Here is a 22,753-nt window from a genome sequence, read left to right on the forward strand (position 1 = left end):
AGAGAATAAAACTTCAGCTTTTGAGAATTTTCAGTGAAATTTTGTGATATCGAACCAAAAGCTCAGTTCTGAAATCATTCAGAAAATGACACTGAATATCACACTAGAGTATTGGACTGGACTGTGTCACACAGGTGAGTCTTTGATGACACTCATTTAACCAAGGTTTTCCAAATATTCCTCTGACAGATCAATCCTATAAGCATGGTTTCAAACCAAGAAATTGTACTGCTTCTTTAAAAAACAGAGCGCCTCTGTTCTTTTTAAATGTATAAGGGAATGGGAATGGGAACATGAGCGCAGCATGTGCTATGTGAAAGTTTTGATTGATGTGAAAAGACAACCATGCTAGGGAGCACATACTTTTCTCCACTGTGCTGCTTTCTTGGACTGTAATCTCATCTAAATTTTCATCCAATTGAAGGGAACTCCACAGGTGGTTCTGCAAATGCAAGCTATGACATCAACACAGCCTCTCAGGTTCTTTCTAAAAACATTTAATTGTTGCCATTTTTGTGTTTATTTTGCCCAGTGAACAGCAGCAAGCACATAGTGAGAAAATACCGTGGGCACCTCCGAACAAAGATTGAGTCTGGAGAAGGAACCATTCCTGTCCGGTGTCACAACGCAGCTCAAACGTGGGACGGCGTGTTGCTGGGAGAGCAGCTCATCACCATGTCCTGTACAGACAAAATCGCCAGGTACCTGATATATATATATTACAAAACTCTTCGCATGTAGAAATGAAGTTTGATGCCACAGAGGACTATAGCTACTGGTGGGGAATAACTAGCAGGTGCTGACTAACCCTGTGGAAACAAAGACCTCCTTTGTATGCAAAAACAGACCATATAAATAGGATGGAATGTAAATAGGGCACTTTCCCAAATTCTCCACGGGTCGTTAGTTGCTTTTTACAGTGTGACAAAAATATAAACTGTCTTTGCAGCACTTTTGCCAATAGAATTTCAGTGTGCAAATAAAATACATCCACTCTGCTCTTATTGGATCATTTACCCCAAAACTTGCAAAGCAACCATCATGCAGATAAACTTAACTCATCTGCACCCTATTGGATAAAGCGTCTTAAAGGCTGCTAGGAATATTTCTACTATTTGAATGTCATTGCAGAACTTCCATGTCACAGCCCCCCCTGTGGCTTTCTGCTCTGTCCTGTAAATGCAACATATATTTATGTAAAATAATTGCTGTATAACAAATATTTCATAATCATTCCATGGTGGCACCTAAAATGTAAATACATTCACCATTCTCAATTTAGGGAATTAACTAATAGCAAATGACAGCTATCACAAACAGAAAACAAAGTGTATTTGGATGTGTACCTATTACACTATTAGTATATATCTATACATACATATACTTATGCTCATAATATATATATATTATGTGCATTAGCTATAGATGCAGCTTACATGTAAAATACATTACATTATAGCTATAAAAATGTAAATATTATGATCAAATTCTCTGCTGGAATATCATGCCAAAGAACTCAGTTAAATTACATCAGCCAAGAATTTGGTCCAAATATTAAAGGCCAATATAAACATAATCTTTAAAAAAAGCATAAAGCTTTTGTTTAATGCAGATGTAGAAATTCTGCTCTTAGCTTTAACCGGATGACCTACTGAAGTTAAATTAGTCTGTAGGCTTAGCAAAGCCTGCCATTTTGGCAGAAAAATATATGACTGAACCAGCAAATGGAAATACTAACAGACTCAGAAAATCCGCCCTCTGCTAAGTGTAATCATCACAACTGTTGTGTTTGCATGAAGGATAAAGAGAAACTTCTGCTATAATGTTTTCATTTATTCATAAAGAGATAAGAGAAAACCCAAACTGTTTTCAGTGGATCTCCTGCACTGATTTTAGATACAGTTGGGTTTTCCAAATTCAGACTCATATGGACTCAAAAAACTAAACAAATTTAAGTTTGAGAATGGAAATATTGCACTCTCTGTGATTTTGAATGTCATTAGCCAGTAAATTAAATGTCAGCTTTGCAAACAATATTGCATTTGCTATTGATGGGGATGTGGACTGTAATGCACAGTCTCAGAAGCTGGGTTTTCTCCAAGCACATCTGCTAAGAATTTTCAGTGAATCCTTTCCTTGTTGCCACATATCTAGACAGCATTAAAGTCTGTGAAGAAAAAAGGAATCTACCACAAAGTTTTTCCAGGATAAAAAAAATCTTGCAGCCCTCATCTTTAATATTATTATTGCAATATTGTATTAATTACTACAATTTTTATTACTTAATTGCACTGTAACTCAAATGGGCATGAGACTTTCCTAGACAAAAAAAAAAAAAAAAAAAAAAAAAAACCACAACTAACCAATCACTATTCCCTGTTTCAAACAGCAAATGTTTACTCTCACCAGTAAGGGACAGTTAAAAAAGAGTCTGAGAAAAGAGGTGGGAAAAGCATCATTTGTAGGAATGGTGGTAGTGTTGTGGCACTGCAAATGCATCAGAAGTTTGGAAACTTTCAAGCACTGTAGACTACTTGATCAGGTTAAGACCTCTAGTACGTGGAAAATTGGTAGAACAACTGTTGAATTAGCAGATGAAGAGAGAAGAACAAGAAAGCACAGAGATTCAGAAGCCAATGAAGATTACAAGGAAAAGGGAGTGGTAATTCTTAATAAAGGGGAAGGATGGAGTTATGAAATGAACACAGAAGAGGTTGTTTGTGGGTCTGGTGTGGGCAGTAACTAGAAGTGATGGAAACCAGACAAGAGATGGTGAAACAGGGATTTTGATGAGAAAAAATCAAAGTTAATAAAGTAGACAGCATGGTTGAATTTAAAAAAAAAAAAAATGCATTCACAAGGGAAACTACAAAAGGCAAATGGAGTCCTGAGAGTGCTGGGGGAATTACTGTGGCATGTATGACAGTGAAGAGTCTGAAAGCTACTGAAGAGAGTGCCTAAGGCTATCTGGAGATTTTTGCAACCCTGGCTACACTTGGAAGTCATGCTTTTCCCTTCCTATCTCTCTTACAATCACATTGTGAGGCCTGGTCCTACAATTTTATTTCCACCAGGCTCCTAATTACATATATTTATGGCATAACTTCAGTTAGGTTCACAAGTTCTCATCTGAGAATCACTGTGCTAGTGAAAACAAAGCACCAATAACATAAGAAATGTTAAAAAAAAAAATCTGTTGCATTGCAGAAAATAAGCAGTACCCTCAGGGCTGGCCACTAGTGATAACATTGCTGGAGGTTTTTAGCTGCTATAAATTTTATGTACAGCTTGGCAAAGAGTGGTGAGAAGAGGTTTGGATATGGCATTTTCAATAAACTATATCCCAAATTTCAGTTTACCACATTAAATATGATCTATGATCAATTTTTATCCCTGATATCCTCAGCTGTAAGAGGGAGGAATCAAAGGTTTCTTTATATGACCTTTGTTTCAGTACATATAGGGCTTTCTTCTGCCTTCTTTGCCTCTGGCCATAAAAAGTACAGGCAAGAAAGGAGTTCAATGGACAAGGAGATTGTTGTGTGAGGGCCCTTTCCCCTCTCCTGCCACCACTGAAGAGATTAGTATGTGGTTTCTGTGCCACACTTCAGACTCCAAATATTTGCTCTACCATGTAGACAGCTGACTCTTCAAATGTCTGCAGGATGCAGGAATCTGGTTGCACATCATCTGGACTTGTCTTGAAATGATAAAGAAGACCTCTAAAGCTAAAATTCATGTTTGTATAAGCAAAATTTGACAAAAATCTGGCTTGTATACTTTGGGTTTTATTGCTTGTAAAAGCCCCTCAGGAGCACTAGGCTATTAGAGAATGTTTCCTCTTGAGAACCTAGCCAGTAGCTGCTAAAATATACATCATTTTGCATTATTTGTAAAGGACGTTGCTACCAGAATATCAAAGACCCAAGAAAGGAGAGAATTACTCAGAAAAGTGAATAATATTCTATAAATCATGTATCTAACAATTTATGTTCTTTCTTGCTCACAGGATAGCCATAAGCAGAGAGTGGTTTAATCAGATTTATTTGTTATTCAAAGGCATTTAGCAATTTTTATTACTATCACCACAAGTTTGAGAGGATTTGATGCTTGGTATGCATTATTTGGGCTCTGTGGCTGTGCTGAGATTGCAGGATAAACAGCCTGGTATCATACCTATTCCCTCACTGAATTAAAGCACAAACACTTCTGGCATGAATACTCATGTTATTTGGCTCAGTCAGGGAATTACGAGGTGAAATTCTGCAACTGCATTATAAAGGAGGTCAGACTAGATCTTGGTGGTTCCTTCTGGCTTTAAAAACCTATGCATTTATATGTGCAAATTTAAAGTTTGGGTTCTGCGAATCCCCAAATAAGGCATCCTAAGAGACTGTTAGCTTTTACACACACAACTTCTGTGAGTCTCACAATACAGCTAAAGTGAGTTCAGCCTCTCAGTGCCATAGATTTTAGGATTAAACCATATTCTTTAGACACAAAGTTCATTAGTTATACTAAAACCCAAGACATCAACCTTCATTTTCCTCTGTAGTGTATACTGTATACACTTGTGAAAAAGCAGCAATATCACGAGCAAAATAATTTTGAAAATGATCTGTTGTTTGGGGAAAAAGTTGTGTCATTTAACATTTCTTGATGCTAATCATAACCTAAATTAAGACCTTTAAGTCAGCACAGACATTACAGCCCTAAGAGAGGCTTTTTGTGACAGCAAACCCATTCATACAGTGGGCCATATTAAACTTCTGTACATCTCTCTCACACTTCTTTACATCTCTCTTTCTCACACTAAGTCTGGACGCAGGAGCAGCTCGTATCTTTGCTTATTAGAAGGTCAGTGCAAGGTGAATGCTGCTACTGGTGGAAGTCTCTGCAGTTGCTGCTCGGGAGCAGACAAATGTTTGAAGGAAAATTGATATATGTACACACATACATACACAGACATGCACACACACACAAGCACACACATTTAGGAAAAAAAACAAGGATATCTCTAGAATTCAGCTCCTATTTGAGGATCTAAATGCAATAACCAAACTTTAGGAAGGTTCAGCACTAAATTCTGTCTCGGACCCTCAAAAATGTTCAGACCAGTGAGGACTGAGAGGAGCTCAGGTTCCTGCCAGCTGCAGGGGTGGGATTTGAGCACCCCCTTGGGACCCTTGGGCCTCAGGGACACTGGCTTTGTTTGTGTCCCCTTTGGTGATGTGGTCTCCATCTGTGCAAAGCCAGCCCAGAGCTGAGCCTCTCCTCTCCCCTGCACAACACTGCTGACTTCCCACAGCACATGAAATCTGTACATGTATGCCAGATTTGCAGGTGATAGTTCACACAAGCAAATGCATACATATATAAATAAGAATTCCCAGATGTCTTTACTTCTTAGTCCTGCAGCAGAAGTACAAAAGACTGGACAAAATATTAAAGAACTATGCACTTCTTTTACTCAAATCCATCACCCCTCTGGATAGACTAGAAAATTCAGTCTGCTACACAGTACAGAATCCTCACCTTTCCATAAGCTTTGTCCTCTGATTCATGGAAACACTATCTGAGCTTCAGGATAGCCTCCTTCCACCATGGCTCATCCTGTAGGACCACCATGCCCTCAGTTTGACAACACATAACTCCCTTCTGTATAAAGTTTCTTATTCTGTGCTATGAAATCACCAGGTTTACACATCTCATCACCAGCATCTGGGTCCCTTCTTGTTCCATGCAGAGAAACTGAAGAAACTATTTCTCCCAGTGCCAACCAATCCAAAATAGGATTATTCCCCCCTGAATAGCTGCACAAAAGGTTTTAATGATTGCCACTGCCATTGCTCATGGCTTGACAGAGAAGCACAATAGTGCTCAGAGCATGTGGAGGAGGCCACTACGGCACTCCACAGCACAGCAGGTCCGTTGCATAAACAGGCGTTCCCAGGTCCTATGTTGCCACGTCACCTCTGCTACCATGCATGTGCAAATTATTTTGAGGATCTCAATCCAAGCAGTCAACACTAAGGTTTATTTTAAAAGTTAGTTCTTATCTGGGTGTCCCATTAGAGACTGAGTTCTGCAGTGCTTGGCTCTTCCCCAAAACCCTCTTCCTTGATAGACCTTAGCAAGGTGACTGGAGACCTTAAGCCATGGCCAAGGTAGAGCATGTTCACACTCACTGGATATCTAGCTGTTGTCTTTACTTCAGAGAGGTGCCAGCTTTCTGTACATCAAACTTGTATCTAAACACTATGATAGTGTATAGACATACTTGTAAATGCATGAGCCGTGGCACTTGTCCTCTTTCAGAAGTCCTCTTGCAAGGTGCAGGCTTGGGGAATGTACTTTTCAGGGGGCAGGATTTGGAAGGAAGAATACCCAAACCCACTGTCTTTATACATCAAATAAAAGCCAGAATTCAGTGTTTATTTTGTAAGATCTGGCCTTAAAACTGTTTTCTTACTACTGCTTCTCAAAAGGTCACCTTTAAAAGACTATGTACTTTCTTGCCACCAGGTTAATGGTCAGACACTTCCTTGTACTTCACAAAAACAGTGACATTAAGCCCAGAGGTTAAATAAGGCCTTGAACATCTAAATTATACCTCACCTGTAAAATAACACAAAGGATCTCCAAACTTTGCATTACAGCATTGACAGCCTATTCTTGTCCCATGGCTAAGGTTTGTGGATTATTTAGGCTCACAAACTAGAGAATCGAAAGGAATCTTTATTGAGAATATATGTTCAGAGTATTGCAAGGTAATGTAGTCTTAAGGCACTGTTTTAGGATTTAGCAGTGGGAGTCTGAAGTAGCATTTTACAAGATGAGTTGAACACATTAAGCTGTATTTAAATGTAGCATATAAAAATGCAAGACTAAAAGTCAGTGTTAGAAATTGGCATTCTTAGATCTATTTTAGTGTTAGCCTGCTGACCAGAGCCATTGTTAACAGAAGACTGAGCTTGGCAAGGTAACTCTTAAGAAAAGCTACTTCAAAGGCTGAATATTAATGTAAATGAAAATCAATTAACACAGCCAGATCTTCAATTAGAGATGATTTGTGCACATGATTTGTAATTCTCTCTCTTAAGCCCTTTCTGTGCGACTGAGATTTCTATTTCAGTCTTTCACCACAAGGTATGTTCCAGAAAACATATATAAACCACCTACTGTTAAAATACAGATCAAAAACTAATGCACTAGTTCCAGTTTCCAAACCAATAATAGCTAAATGGTCATATAAATAGGAACACCACAGGTGTTCTGCTGAGCACAGGCCACCATGAATAACAATTTATACTGTGTGAAGCATAGCTGGAAATATTGGTAATAGAAGCTGTGGTACAGGAGGTTAACAACAGACCAAGCAGGTTAGACTTAAAGCCCCTAATAAAGACCAAAAAAAAAGTCTCTTTTATAAAAAGCCTTAACAAAATAAGCTTTGAAATTCATCAACAGTGTTTTTTAAGGGTTGAGGTTTCCAAAGGTCCCGAGGAGACACTTCAGTCTCACCAAGCTTCAGTGGCAGGTGATGTTTAGAAGCATCATGTGATTTTCTCTACATCTCTGTTTCGAAGGGGTTCAAGGGCAAGGGCAGGAGCGTGTCAGCCTTCAGCTCTGAGTAGCGCTATGTGCAAACCGATGCTGGAAATACTCAGCGAAGGGGCTCCAGGTGTCACACCATGTCTCAGCCATGGGCGAGGAGCCACGTGCAGACCCGCGTGAGGCTGCAGCCCTCCACACTGCTGCGGGTTTGCCCCCAAGCACCTTCCTCAGCACTTTTATCATCCATGTTTCGGTTGGTGCCAGGGAGGGGCCATGGCCAACCCTTGTGGTGAGGTGCTACAGCATGCAGGTGTGGAGACAGTGATGTGGTTATGACTTGGGGACACATTTCCCTGCGCACCTTGCCGGTGGTCCCATGCTGCCAGGAGTGTGGAAGCTGAGTGGGAGGCTCTGTACACCCCAGCCCACCCCACGCCCAGGGCCAGGGGAGCATGGCATCTAATTAAAGAAAAGCTGCCTGGTCTGGGATGACTTCCAGCTCTTCGCTGGCATTTCTGTGATTGACAAACAGGCAAAAATATATTTATTTAAGGATTATCTATATTGAGAACCAGACACATGATTTTGTCTTTGTAAACAGTGCAGTAATATCTGCTGTTTGAACAAAAGGAAAGGTATACTTTCCTTCCATTTAGCACCAAAATCTCCCATATTTAAGTGAAAAGGGAAGACATTTGGTTTTATTGATCCTGCTTGCTGAAGATTTAGGGTTTTTTAAATAAGATCTGTGACTAAGGGAGCAGTGAGTTGATTTTCATTTTATTGGAAGGGTTATTATGAAGCGCACAGCATACAAGTTATTAGAGAGATGCGTGCCCTTGAAAACAGCCCTTAAAATCTTGCACAATTAGGAAAATTCAGAATGATCCAGCATATTTCCTCATAGCGAGACAAGTCACTTTGATATATTGAGGACTCAAAATGTAACACTGCATTGCTCTGAATAATAATTTTATTTTGAAAAGCTACATTTGAAGAGAGCACTTTGTTACAGATGGGAACACAGCTACTTTCATGGACCTAAATTAGGCTACAGAGAAATAGCTTCTTCAAAAATGAACACCCTTATTGATAGTTTCACTGGTGCTCAGACAGATCTTTCCCTATCATCTACCTACAAATAATCCCATAGATGTTCAGATAGCAAAGGACAGAGTCAGTACATTAGCCATGCGTGTTGATCAAGGGATGAACAATACACAGGATAAAAGACCTTCCCCAAAATATTTGTCAGTTAAATCTATTGTTTATGCAAAATACTGAACTGGCTGCCCTCCAAGGTAGGTCTTTTTATCCACAGAACAGAAGCAGAATGAGTAACTGAAAATTTCCCCCATCATTAATATGTGTTTTAATGTGCTCTGAAAGACAGGAGTGGCCGTGCAAGGGTCTTATTTTGGCCAGCTCAGCACAGGACCTCTCTTTTCCTAGGACTTGTGCTGACTTAGTGGGACTCATGCATGTGCTCAGAGCTGCTTTCCAGAAAGAAACAACTGGCCAAACACTTTGTTGAACCTGGGCTAGACTTGAAAGCAAAGCTCCTTCTCTGCTTTTTCATCCCTCTTCTCTTGAATGGATGCTGCTAAAACAGTGCTGTGTCGAACTAGGAGGTGGCCAGTGTACAGGTGGCAGTGCCGTTACCCTCACCCCATTTCACTACCACCACCACGGCAGACACCAGCCTTGGCATTGTTCAAGAAGACCCAGCAAGCAGTTCCCACCAAATATTGCATTCTCAGTGTCAGCACCTTTTCTGATTTCTCTGTCCTTCTGGCCATAGGATGCTGTCTGGTTCTGGGACAGTCTCTTTTTACTCCACCTTCTACCCACCAGGCACAGCTTGCTTGCTATGTTTCTTCTCTCTTGTTTTTTTCGGTCTGGCTCCTCTGTCCAATTGCTGTTGTATTTACTTATATCTTGAAGTCAAAACCCACCATGGCTAATATAGAAGTTTCATTGTCCCTACGGCTGGCTGGGTCTTCTTTTGGGCTGGGAAACCAGAGTTGTCTCAAGAAACAACTATTGTATCCAGAAGATATGGACTGTAACTCTGCCTCCAAATAATGCAGCAGACTTCAGCAAATCATACTGCCTTTCTGCCGTGGTTCCCTGGGGTGTATAAAAATGGGGTTCTACCTCACAGCAGCAGTGTGACAATTAATTAATGTTCTTTAAATGCTTTTAATACATAGGGGATGACCTGATCATGCTTATACTGTGCTTTCCAATAATGTAATTCCATTGACATCCGAATCCCTTTTTACACTAAAATGAACATGTTCAGAATTAGGCAGAGGACTATCTCTAAAGAAAAAGCAGGTTCCTTGCAAAGAATTTAAATTAAATAATCATTATTACTTTGTAATTTGTGATCTGAACACAATCCCCTATTTTGGTAAATAAAGCTCAGATGATTTCTTGTGATGTGCATATTGCTAAAATTCAAATATTGTTGAACATATGTTGTTTTTCTGTTTAGCTGTTTTTTTCTCTCCTTCAATCAAATATACAAGTTTTTCTTTTTTTTAAGGAAATGTCAAATGTTGAAAAAAACACTGATATCTTACAAGTTTCCATCTGGACAAAGATATCACTGATTTTTTTACTTGCCTTAGAAGATGGTCAGAAGCATAATACTGTTAGCTGAACTCAACTCTATTTCTTAAGCTTGCATTATTAATTTTGCATCATGATAAGATATTTACTCAAAGAAGCAGCTAGTTCTTTCTTTTAAAAATTATGTTATTTGCAGGAATGACCACAATTTTTTTTCCCAAAATGAAGTTATGCAAATCTGATCGACTAAAGTAAATGTTTCATAAAACCAATGACTGTTTAAATTGTGGGACTAAATTGTTTGTATATAAATATTACCTTTTATATTCCATTTGAGTTTTATGTAGATGAACACATTACTTTAATGACCTGCATTTACAGAGGAAGACAGGGAGAGTCTGACTCTGAAATCCTCAGCAGCCAGATGGCTGCCTTTTCTTGCATGAGATTAAAAGATGTTTCTCATTCACAGCCCTGCTTCGGAGGCAAATTAATACAGCCAGCTAAATTGCTTGTGTTTTTGGAATAAAATTTAAAGAGAACTTTTTAAAGCAATTGGTGTCGCAGGTTCCTAGAGCAGATTGCTCTCCAGGTACAGCATGCTGGTTTTAAACATTCAGTAATTAATGGAAAGTATTCTGTGTTAATTGACTGCTTCAGGAAAGGGAAATATAATGACTCCTTATTAATCATGAAAAGAGACATACAGCACGAAGGCACTGAAATAATTGCACTAACGGTTGAGAAATGTTAATTAATGAAAAGAACAATGATGTAAGAAATTAGCTACATAATGCTTGCTGCTGATGGAGATTGTGCTTTAAACACATTATTTAGCATGGCAGGCACTGGATGTTGCCTTAAATAGCAGGCACCTCTTACCTTTTCCTTCAGTCAGCTAGAGAGTTCCAAATGTTGCCAGTGTTTTGGTTTCTAATGCACCAAAATGCACTCTCCAAAACTACATTTTCTGAATCGTTTTCAATTTGAATTCCTGAACTCAAAAAACAGGTTGACAGCATTTAACTTATATAAAAATATTATCCAAGTGTAAGAGAGCGTGTTAGTGTTTGTGTGGTGGGAAACAGCTTCTTGTTAGATGGGCTGAGTTAAATAGGTTTGCCAAGAAGATAAGTGCATCATGACTTCTTTCCCCTTTTTAATTTTTCCACTTTTTAACCTGTCCCCTTAAGAATTTGGAGAGAGCATCCTGTCATATTTGTGCCTAGTTTGATAAAAAAATTCATAGGCTATGAAAATGCAGAATAGTTCTGGCAACTAATCCAACATCAGTAGTGTGGATCTCGTGGTCATTAACAGGTGAAGGCCCCAAGGTTTCTATCATCACTCTGTTGCACCTTTAAGAGAGCAATAGGCTGAGAGATATCCATCACTCAACACTCTAGAGTAGATCAAACTATTCATTACAAATAAATTGCCTAAAAGAGTAACTAATTTTTTTCTGTTCAGGAACAGGATTTGACTCTATGAACATCTTCATATCTGCATGATCATTTGTGCAAGGAAATGTCAGCATATGAGGCTTTTGAAAATTATTCACAACAATTTTGTGGGAATTTTGGCCACCTAATGCACGTTATCTTGGCTGCATGACTAAGGGATGGTACTAATGTATGACAAATGGTAAATAAAAGTAGAATAACCAAAGCATTCATTTTAGCTCTACCATTGCAAGCATAAAATTATAGATGCAGAAAAAAAAAAAAAAGAAATTCTGCTAAAGACATGCTAAGTGAACATTCATCAAACAGAAAATTATTTTATACAAGTATAGGTCTCAATAAGAGGCCTCTGTTTGCAGTAACACAAGACAAATATATCCCTTAAGTCAGTGGCATCACAGTAATCTAAAGTGATCATAGAGGAATCAGTCTGCAAGTGTATAATAACCCAACAGTGCAGTGCTTCGTGCATCATAGGACAAAGACAGGAATGGTTTCACCCCTTATCCCTCCAACCCATGTGCTGGCCTTTGCTTTTTTTCCCAGGGCAGCTCTCTTGTGGCCATTCCTCCACCCATGTGTTTTATTTCTCCTGAATTTCTTTTCCAGATGGAACATCCTTGGGCTCCAGGGTGCTCTCCTCAGTTTCTTCATCGAACCCATGTACTTGCACAGCATCATTGTGGGAAGCCTCTATCACACTGGTCACCTTTCCCGGGTAATGAGCCATAGAATAGAAGACATTGGTCAGCTGCCAGCTTCATACCAGCGCAATCAGCTGCTTCTCAGTGGTAAGCAAACACCTGCCTGCAAGACAAATGATCCCCTTTCCCATTCCTAATTGTGCCATTCACCAACAGGGAAGTTTACTTGTTTGTAAGTAAATCATTAGCCCATGCTGTTGTTTGGGGTTTTTTTCTGAATTTGTGGAATGAAGAAACTGATACATTTAAATCCAGTTCCTTTTACATGATGACAAAAAGGATCAGTAGTTGTATAAGCTGACTAGGAAAACTCACACTATAAAAAGACTTCTCAAAGTGGAAAAAAGTGTATGACTAAGGGAAAAATTTCTAAAAACCAGGGAGAAGTTTTCAGTAACTTTTAGATTTAACTCTCTCCCATTCCAAACTTACTCACCCAGTGAGCACACAAATGTGTGGAGTCAGGAGAACCAGACCTTGTATCTCTGGTCCCGTGCATACATCCCTGCCACCCATGCCCCTTCCTCAGAGCCCCTGCTCCTTCACCACTTGCTAGCCATCATGTTTGGAGCAGATGGCCATGAGAAAAGGGCTGTCCGTTCATGCAGGAGACCCTGCCTGCTCAGCAGACCTCAGGGGTACTTTGCTGCCATCTGACAAGGCTGCTGCCTCTCGTATGAGCATCTCTCTAGTTTCCAGGTATCTTTTGCACTACTCTCACTGCCACCACTTCTCCTTCCCAGCCTCTCTCTCTACACCAGATCTCTGGTCCTTTCTTCTCCATCCTCCTGACTCCTGGTTCCTTAACTACCAGCCAGGCACCAGCTGTCTGGCCTCATCCCAGAAAATCCCACAGTATAGAATGCCTTGAGATCCTCATGATGCATGTGACACCAGTTCTGTGTTCTGCACAGGATTAGACCTTTATATGACTTTTAGACTGTGATAACTGCTCATCAGGGTTCCCTGAGATGTCAGGGTTACAGAGATGGGAAGTCAGGATGCTTTAGTAGAGTACACCATCACCTTTCAAAGTCCTCTAGGTTCCTCAGTCAAGAGAGTGCTATGTTATCCCTTATCTATTATCTATTTCATGTTCTTTTTTTTTTTTTTTTTTTTTAATGTGTTATTGTGACAAAATTAGTTTGGCTGAGGCAGAAGTGATAGTTTAGCCACTGGGGAATTTCTCAGGTTCTGTGTGGTTTAGCACATCTGGTAAGTGTAATGAAGTGTAATGTACATGTACGTGTTATGAGGTGAGTGGGTCAAAAGGCTTATCCTTATTTGAACAGCTTATCTCCATTTTTTAACCCTTCAGTGCAGCTAGCCAAAGACTGTGCAATGCAAGTATGCAGGAAACTCTACTTCACACTCCTCTCCTCCACCCCATGCCTGCTCCTGTCCCTCCTGCCCCAGTTCAGCACGGGTATGACTCAGACCCCTCTTCCTTTCCACACCACATTGTGGGAGGAGGAAAAGGACTCACAGCTGGTCAGGAAAAATCCCCCTGTTTCCCAAACCTGGCTGTTAATTTGGAACCATACCCTTGTTTGCCAGAAGCCTTTGCATCTCCCACTGAGGAAGTTGTTCTCATCCTGTGCCAGCCCTAACTCATTATAAGCCCATACATACATTAAGATCAAAATCACACTCACTTCCACTGTGTCTGCAGGATGCACAGGGAAACCCACTTGAATTGTTGGAGGACCAAAAACACAATGAGGGCTTTATCCACAGAACAGTTATTGCTTTGGTAGGTTGGCCTTGTGGAGTAAAAGTAATGGCTCATACTTGGCTCAAGTGTGTATTTGTGTCCAAGAGTCATTGCTAAAGATGTCAAGGGAGTTAGAATTGTATAAGAGGGCTCTTGTGTCACTTTAAATATATTCATGTTTCATGGCTGGCTTCCTCCTTCCTGGAGACTTCTGTTTGGAAAAGCTTTCACTTTGCATTTGGTTATATTTGTGGGCTTTCCTCAGCCCAGGAGAAGCAGTGGGAGGAATCTGTCTCTCTCTGTCTACATTGTTTTTCTCTCTAAAGCCATTATTTGTAATCTTTCCTCCCCCACAAATCCCAGGAATCCAATACTGCTTAAAACTTATATTGCTGAGGCTTGTGCTGCATTTCTCTCACCTGGAAAACTGTGCTGACAACATATGCCATGACCAAGGAGATGGGCACCTAGCAAAAACCAAATCAAATGCCTTAAGGACCAAACCTCAGCAACCTCAGCCAGTCAGCTCCACCTCCCACACTCTTCTCAGGCATCAGACTAGCCAGGGATTTCAAATTGCAGGAGTCCTTCAATTATAAGCATGCCAATTTTGTCATTTGATCATAGCAATACAAAGATTTCAGTGGAGAGGAGATTCACAGTATAGGATGAGACATCCTGAGATAACTCCTTGGCCCCACAAGAAAATAATCAGTGAGGTTTTCCACTTACACTAGTCCTAACCAGATGGAAATCCACTTATTCACTGGGGTTACTCCTGGGTGTATTTTTTTTGAAGAAAGAAAAGACTTATGTAATTTTTTTTTTTCTCTTCTCTTAAGATTGAGGCAATTCTAAATGGTATTCTGAAGAGTCACGAGGCTTTGCTGGGAGAGAGACGAGAATGAGGACAGATTTCAGTTTATATCCCACAATATTCCAGTTCATATTATTTGTACAAAGACTTTTCCTTCCAGTTTCTACGGTCTATTGTACTCTTTGTTGTGATGGTTTTAAGGAGGATGTTTTACATAAAGGAGAGAAAATGATCAAGATTATTTGGGTGTTACCTTTCAAATAAAATCAGAACAATTCTTTATCAAAAGAAAAACATGAAAAAATGTTTAAAAAGGATCAAAAATAACACTCAGAAAATATATCTAGGCTCTATATTTGTGTCTGTCATGAATCTCATGGTGTTTTCTTTAAAGCCCCTTTTCTTGAATTCAGAAAATTATGTGAAAATATCTTCTACTTACTTAAATGCATGTACTTATATATGATAGCTGTGAAGAGAAAGCATGAAAGCCAAATGAGCACGGAGGGTGTTCCAGGCACTGGGGCAGGCTCCCAACTCACAGATGTCCACCAAGAGCAGAGGGAGGTCCCAGGCTGGGCAGGGGTGTACACACCCCACTGATGGACACCCACAGTGCTCTGTCCTCTGTGCAGCCTTTCCTTCTTTTCCTCTGGTCAGTGTTTTCACAGCATTTTTACTGCTTTAGTGGCCTGTGGCAATTTTGCATGACACAGTGTTGGCTATCATGTCTTTTGGCACTCAGTTCCCTAAGCTTTCGGGTGCTATCTCGACAGAGAGTGGTGCATAGTGTCAAACAGCTGATCTTGATCTGTTTGCATCTTGTTCTGTATAGAAGCATTTGAATAGCACCAGAGAGCTATCTGATTTTCAAGGGCTCAGTTTATATCCTGTTGCCTAGGTGAACTGGAGTTTTAGATGCAGACTGATCTGTTATCTCAAGGAGGGGGGACAGGAACTGAAAGAGGTATTAATACAACATGAATGTGTTTACAAATCCTGAGTGAGGTTATGACTTAGCTGTAATTCTCTTCTGCACACGGTAGTGAGTTCAGTTCCAGTGACTGAGATGATTTCTGCAACTCCAGCTTTGCCACCGATACAAAGTGGTTGTGCCACATAATTTTTTCCCTTCGATGGCCACCTTTCTCTCTCAGTGCATGCTCAGTCCCATTTGGCTCTTGCAGCTCCCTCACAGGGCAGAGGGAACAGGAGGAGAATGTCCATCACTGACATTGCTTCCCGTGATGCTGAGAGGCCCCAGGCAGGAGGCAGGAGCTGCATACGGAGGCAGTGTCCCTGCCACGACTGACCCTGCACAGCCCTCCACTGCTCCTGTGGTCTCTCTCAGGAGCTCACCAAGCTCAGCGTGTTTAACACAGTGACGGATGCTGCGTTGTCACCAGCTCCCATCTCCTCCTGTTCTGTCTGAGATCAGCAGATGCTCGTGGTGTATGTCTGTTCCGAAAATTGAATCCCTGAGTGAGAAAGGGTACTTTGGAAAGGAAGGGCTTTGATCTCTCTTCTTTAATCTCCTCCTCTCTGAACAGCCCGTATCAGTACTTCTCCCTCTCTGCCAAAGTTCTTTGAACCCCTTCAGCAGAAAATTCAAAGGACCTTTCTCTGTTGCCCTCTACCCAGGAGCAATGAAAGCAGGTCCCATCAAGCTGTGCAAACCATGAGCTGTTGCTGGAGCTGCTGCAGGCAGGGGCTCTGGAGGGAGCTGCCGTTTGGAAACAGAAATCCAGCCCTGGTGCTGGGCTGTGCCAGGGCGGCTGGGCCAGGCAGCTCCTGCCCGTCACCACGGTCCCTACCTGCTTGCTCACCACAGTGGTTTTGATGTCCAGGCTTGCAGGCTAGTGGCTCACACAGCAAATTTGCAGAGAGGGACTCAACAGCTGGATCCAGACACGTCATCCAAGGCCCATATTTTCCAAAATATTCAAACTGCTTCAGGTCACTCTGTCTTTTCCAGCCTTGGAAGCTCACCGTGTTGATTCTTTGCTCCCAAAAGCACTAATGAGCAGGGCAAGGCAAAGCTCACTTGGTTGCTTTTATCCTGTGCTGGAAAATAAAACAACCACTTCTTCTACTCCTCTTGTTTCTTGCAAAGACTAATCCTTCCCTGATTTCAGGTACGAGAAAGTGATAGGAGTCACAGAAAGGATGAACTACACTAAATGGATAAGAGATAGGAATTCACATGATTAAAAAAAAACTCTCTTATGTACACACCCACACCTGACCTTGCAGACCTGATCTGCATTTAGAGGCAAGGGAGATCTCACCCATGTAGGCAGTGGACTCCAATATGTGATTCAGATGTCAAAAATTGGCCATGTGAATAACACCGAGGTCATGCAGTCACCCCAAGTGACCAAAAACATCATGATTATATCTGTCTATAATTAAATAAGATGCATTCCATCTAAAGATGTCCAAAATATTGCCATTAGGACACTAACTAGCTCTTTAAGAGATTGTTGCACCCATACAGGGTAGGAAACTTGCAGGCAGACACAAGGTCAGGAACAAGAGTTTTCTGTGTAGGTCTGTGATGTCTACAAGGTCATTATTAACTTGGATCTAATAATCTCTCTGTGATGATGAAATGTATGTTTTGTATTTTATTAGCCCCCATTGTTAGCCCCTGTGATCTAGACTTCCCACCACAGTGAAGGCCCCAGCAGTTAATAGTAGATAAATATGCTGGACCATGGAAAGTTCACCTGGAAGAACTCAGGGCAAAATCACTTTGCTGCTTATTTCCTTTTAAAAAGCAGTTATCCCATTAAAGCCTTTCTGAAAAGATTTCACTCAGCAACCATCACACTACTGTCAATAGCACACACTACAATCTAACACATTTTCTTAGGCTAAGGAAAGGTTTGCCTGCAAGGTGGAAGAAGATCTATAGGAATTTCTAAATTATGTCACTCTAAGGTAATCAGCCTGGTAACATGTAACTGATGGTGACAACAGCACGTGCAGTGCACAATGCCAGCATGTTTGCTCAAGGATGTCTCATGTGCCACAACAACCCACCACAGTATCTGAAGGTTTTGAGCACTGGATGTTACCGGTGTCCTTCTCTCCTGCCAGGGGTTAGCCATGCTGATGCTCGGCAGCCCGGAAAATCTCCCAGCTACAGTGTGAACTGGATTGTGGGGAACGCCGACCTGGAGGTTATCAATGCCACGACAGGGAAGAGAACCTGTGGGAGTCCCTCACGGCTCTGCAAGCACATGTTCTTCACTCGGTGGGCAAAGCTTCATGGCAAGGTAGGCCTGATGCACTGACAGGACACTGCTCCCAGCCCTAGGTGGGCTAGTCCTTACCCTGAAGTCAACTCTGTTTTAGCAATCTCATGATGAAGCTGCAGCATCTGCAGGTGTCCTGCATCCCTCCTGGTAGGGGCTGGGAGAGGATTAGGAGCTGAGAGTCCAGAGAAAGCCAAGGGCAGAAACCCATGTGGATTAGGAGGGGACATGAGTGTTCTAAGTGTCCTTGGCAATGGAGCAGTCAAAAGCCAAGAGAGTGTTAAGTGTCCATACAAGCATAACTGGGTAACTCTTTATGCATCTCACCCCAGGTATCCCTTTGACTCTAAGGGGAATATTCAATTCACTAAGTCTTAGAGGCCTGAGGGAAGTATTTCTCATCACCTTAGAGACATCTACCTCTCTTCACTGTTCCACAGGGGTTTAGACTCCGAACCTAAGAGTCTCCCAGTCTCACCCAAGTTAGTTGACTAAAGCAGGTGCTATGGATTGCCCGTTCCCCTCCTCTTCCCCACTCTCCCAGATATGCTGATAAATCCATACATACAGCTGCTCCTCTGAAGGTCAGTGGCCAGGTGCTGAAAGCTCTCTGATTTCATTACACTCAGCAGCAGTACAATTTAACAGCATTAAAACTACAGGTTGTACTTAATTAAAATGGCCACCACCCCTTGACAGCCCTGCTTTCTCTAGGGAAGATAGCCATGAACTCCCCTTATTTGAAATGGCACTGAACTCAATCTGCCTTGGCACTTCTGTTACTTCCCACAGACAGGAGACAGTGTCAGGACAGATGGATGGTGAAAAACTACAGGGTGGAGCCTAGGGATGTAGGACATGTAGGAAGAAGCTGTATGTGGAATAAGGAAATTTTCCTCTCGTTACTCCTGGTTCTGGAGTTGCCATTTCTCCTCTTGCCTTACCCTTCAAGGAGGGGCTGGGGGAGAGGACACAGATACCAAGGTGGTGAACCTGACTCCACCACTTCCAGGAGGAGCAGCAAGGAAAATACAGTCTCTTCAGCCCACCTACTTTCACTACTAGAATATTAATTTGCTGTAAGGTTTGTCAAGAATTGTCCTGAGGACAAGAAAAAGCTGAGGACAAGAAAAAAAATATTTTATTAAGTGCCAAAACCCCTTTTTCCTGTTGGGAAATGAGTGAAAAAGAACAAAGCAGAGTGATAGCAGGGAAGTCTGGAGCCACTTCCACCAATGAAGTCATTCAGGAAGGCAAACGAGCAGGCAGGGTGGGGAGGTCTGAGGACAAGCCCAGTGGGGTTGTTCTACTCTGCAGGAGACCCCAGGGAAGGAGGCTGGTGGGACTCATCCCATCCCAGGCAGTGGCATGACCTCAGCATGGACCCTGAGCCTGGGAGGGAGCAGAAGGGACCAACGTGTGCTTTGTGCCCAGGCCTCAGTCACAATTTGGTGGCACAGGTCCCAGCCTATTTCTTCAACAGCAGGTGGCACAGGAAGAGGGGTGGGAAGCAATCCTGCTGTCCCCAAAATGGAGGGATCCTCAGAGGAACAAAACCTGGGGCAAACTGGTCCCCAGGGCAGGCTACGGCCAGGACCATGGCTGGGAGAGCTGAACTGCACCTGGATTGCACCAGGCATGGGGCTGGGATAAGCAGGAGGGAAAAACTCATCATCAATTTGATTGTCATCATTGTCCACCTCTGGGAAACAAAGGGGCAGCTGGAGGGGAGCCACCGCCAGCCAGGCCAGCTCGTGGCCCATTGATGCCCGGGCTGGCAGCATCCCCCTCCCTTGCTGGCCAGGCCAATACACCCCCAGCCAGAGCAGCCCCACGGTGTGCTGGCACCACGCAGGCTGGAGCAGCTCATTTCAGTCTGTGCATTCGCCTTTTCCTTTAATCTGTCTTTCAGCATTTTTCCTTTTCAGAGAGAAGGAAAAGAGTGTTGTTTGCTCGCCATGCTTTGAGGGTGTGTTCTCCTTCCAGGGTGCTATTTCCCTGGCTTGCAAGCACTGGACTTTCACCCGTTGGCTTGCTCTAAGGCATTTTCCAGACTTCGATCTCTTTCATATAATGTCAGAGCCTCACTGCTCATTCAGCACTGTTAAGACTCGGGCAGGTCAGAGGAGGTCATTTATTTAGTCCCTCTGCAAAGCGGAGGGTGCCAGCTCCTTCCTGCGTGCTCCAGGTGACGAGGGGCAGTGGGCACGTGGCCTGGTCTCCCGAGGCAGCTCCCGGTGGGTGGCTACAGAGTCCCAGCAGAGCACTTGGTTTTCTCGCACCAGTACAAATCCTGATGCCTGATTTCTGCCCTGTCCTGGGCAGGTTTCACAGCATTTCCAAAAACAACAGATTAAAGAGGGAAAAGGGGAGAGTGTGGGCAGGGATCCTCCTTCCTGTGTCTCTTGGCATCACTTGGAAGCACTGAGCTGCTCTGCTTCCCAGGCTAAACTGAGCATATTCTTTAAAGATCCCCAGATGAGATTTTTCCCCTTTTTTTGTCCCTAAAAATCATCTTAACTGAGAAGTAGGGTTTTGCCTTTGTAAAACACACCAAGATTTGCTACTGCCTACGCTCACTCCAAGTCAAAGCTGTTTACCCCGTTCCTCTTCACAATGGCTCAAAACCATGTCACGGGCATTTATTGCTTCCCTGTTTTTATGTTGTTAAACCAAAAGCAAACACACAAAGCACAGTGATTGTTTGTTGCTTATGAAATGTAGACAGGAAGATTATACAGCTACTGAAGCCTCCTGTTTCTTTTGGCTCGCTGGTTGATTTTTTTATTATTATTTTATTTTTTTCCCCTTCCCTGATTTTTGTTCTGCAGCTGAGCACACGAGTACCAAGCCATGGAGACATGCCATCAGTGTACAGCGAGGCAAAGCTGGTGGCTCAGACGTACCAGTCTGTCAAGCAGCAGCTGTTTAAAGCATTTCAGAAAGCCGGTTTGGGCACCTGGGTGAAGAAACCCCCAGAGCAAGATCAGTTCCTACTAACTGTATAAATCACTTGACACCCTTGTTACATGACTGGATCAAATCAGCTGGAGAGAAGGCTAGGCGGGATGTGTGAGCTGAGAGAATTGAAGCGGTTTGAGATTTAATAGCAAACTCTATGGGAATATTTGCTTTTAATTCTATATTGGAAATAAGTAAATAGAAATGTGTCTGATGCACTGAACTCAACTTTAGAAAACTGCTTTTTCATGGTCTCTTCCCAAGAATGTACCTGCCCAAATTATAATGCCACCCCCACAAAGATTCTGCTTTTCATTGTTTATTGTTGTTGGTTATTACTGATTTGAGACATTAGCTGGCCACTCATCTGATCCAAAATAGCATTTGTTTTCCCTCACACAATCAGTGCAAGAGCCATCACTGGTGGAAAATAGTGAGCAAGGATGGAAGTACCCCAGGCACATGGCATGATAGCGGGTCTTGGAGCATCCATAATCATCCAGAAAAAAGGTATCTAACCTCTATGCAAAATCATGCTGTTAGTTGCCTAAATCTGTGAGAAATAATTTGGACCTCAAAGATATGCAGCGTTTTTAAATTCTGTTTTCCACTGCTGGCTCTGAGCACAAAGCCAGGCGTCAGGATTCCCTCAGTTTTTACACTTATTCCCTCTGACACCTTGGACAAAACACTTCCCAACAAATCTTCAAATCTGGCCACAAGTTTTGCATGATGCAAATTTTAATTATCTGGGCCCGGTTCATCACATGCACCCTTTAGATATCAGCCAGTTGCCGATGCTTGTCAAGAGGGCAGTTCAATCCTGTGCTGCCTGCAGAAGTGCACAGCTCTCCCTGGCTACCAGTGAAGACCAGTGTGACAATGGTCGTAGCTCTATAGTGTCAGGTAGCTGCCTAAAATCAATCAGGCTGGAGCCAGGGCCCAGGGCCTCAGATTTCCACCCTTATGATGATCCCTAGCCCTAAATTAAGTGGGTGTGAGCTCAGGATGCTCCATACATATGAAAAATTGCTGGGTTGGATAGGCACAACTAAAACATCCCAAACGAGAGAGCACATTTGATACTTGGCTCTTTCCTGCCTCAGTTTCTCCACGTGTCAAACGGGGATAATAATACTTACCTGCTTCACATCTAAGAAACTTGTCAGGATCAAAGTGTTCTGGTGATATGCAATGGTGTAAGCCAGATTTTGTCACTCTTACAGTGAGTTTTACCTCTCCACACAGTCCAGTTGATGTAAGTGCAGCAGATGCAACTACAGGCTTTGGTAAGGTGAGTAAGGTCTTACTTGATGTAAGAACTTTCAGATCCTAGCTCTGTGTAAATGCCAAGTATTATTATTATTCATTTTCATCTGCAGCTGGGAAAGTAGGTACGTCGTTTCAGTTAGGAGATGAGCAGCATCCAAAAGTTAAACTGTAGCTAGGCCTAACATAACCTTATCTCTGAACCATCCGAACTTCATCAGAATACAGAAGATACAGTGTTGGGAGAACTGAACTTTGATAGTCCCACTGCAGAACAAACCTTCAAATGCCCTGTACATTTCTTTCAGTTTTTGCTTTTTTAAATGACAGGATTTGCGGGTATATAACTACTGTTTTCTTTTTATTCCTGTGATTCTCTTTAAATTTGTATATAACATGCTGCTACTGATTTGTGATAATTGTCTTGGTAT

At 42.1% G+C, this 22,753-nt stretch overlaps 1 protein-coding gene across 2 annotated transcripts in view; it reads left to right on the top strand.

Moving 5' to 3' along the window:
- ADARB2 (adenosine deaminase RNA specific B2 (inactive)) overlaps nt 1-21,356 on the top strand; it is a 315,788-nt gene extending 294,432 nt beyond the window's left edge. For both annotated transcript variants that reach the window (XM_032982641.1, XM_032982642.1), the window contains exons 7-10: nt 533-701; nt 12,207-12,388; nt 17,935-18,113; nt 20,924-21,356. In XM_032982641.1, coding sequence (XP_032838532.1) covers nt 533-701; nt 12,207-12,388; nt 17,935-18,113; nt 20,924-21,100 — 707 coding nt within the window. In that variant the 3' untranslated portion in view covers nt 21,101-21,356. The remainder of the gene's footprint in view (nt 1-532; nt 702-12,206; nt 12,389-17,934; nt 18,114-20,923) is intronic.
- Nucleotides 21,357-22,753: the final 1,397 nt, after the last annotated feature.

Source organism: Tyto alba, unplaced genomic scaffold (assembly GCF_018691265.1).
Source record: "Tyto alba isolate M040663 unplaced genomic scaffold, T.alba_DEE_v4.0 Super-Scaffold_38, whole genome shotgun sequence".
NCBI lineage: Eukaryota > Metazoa > Chordata > Aves > Strigiformes > Tytonidae > Tyto > Tyto alba.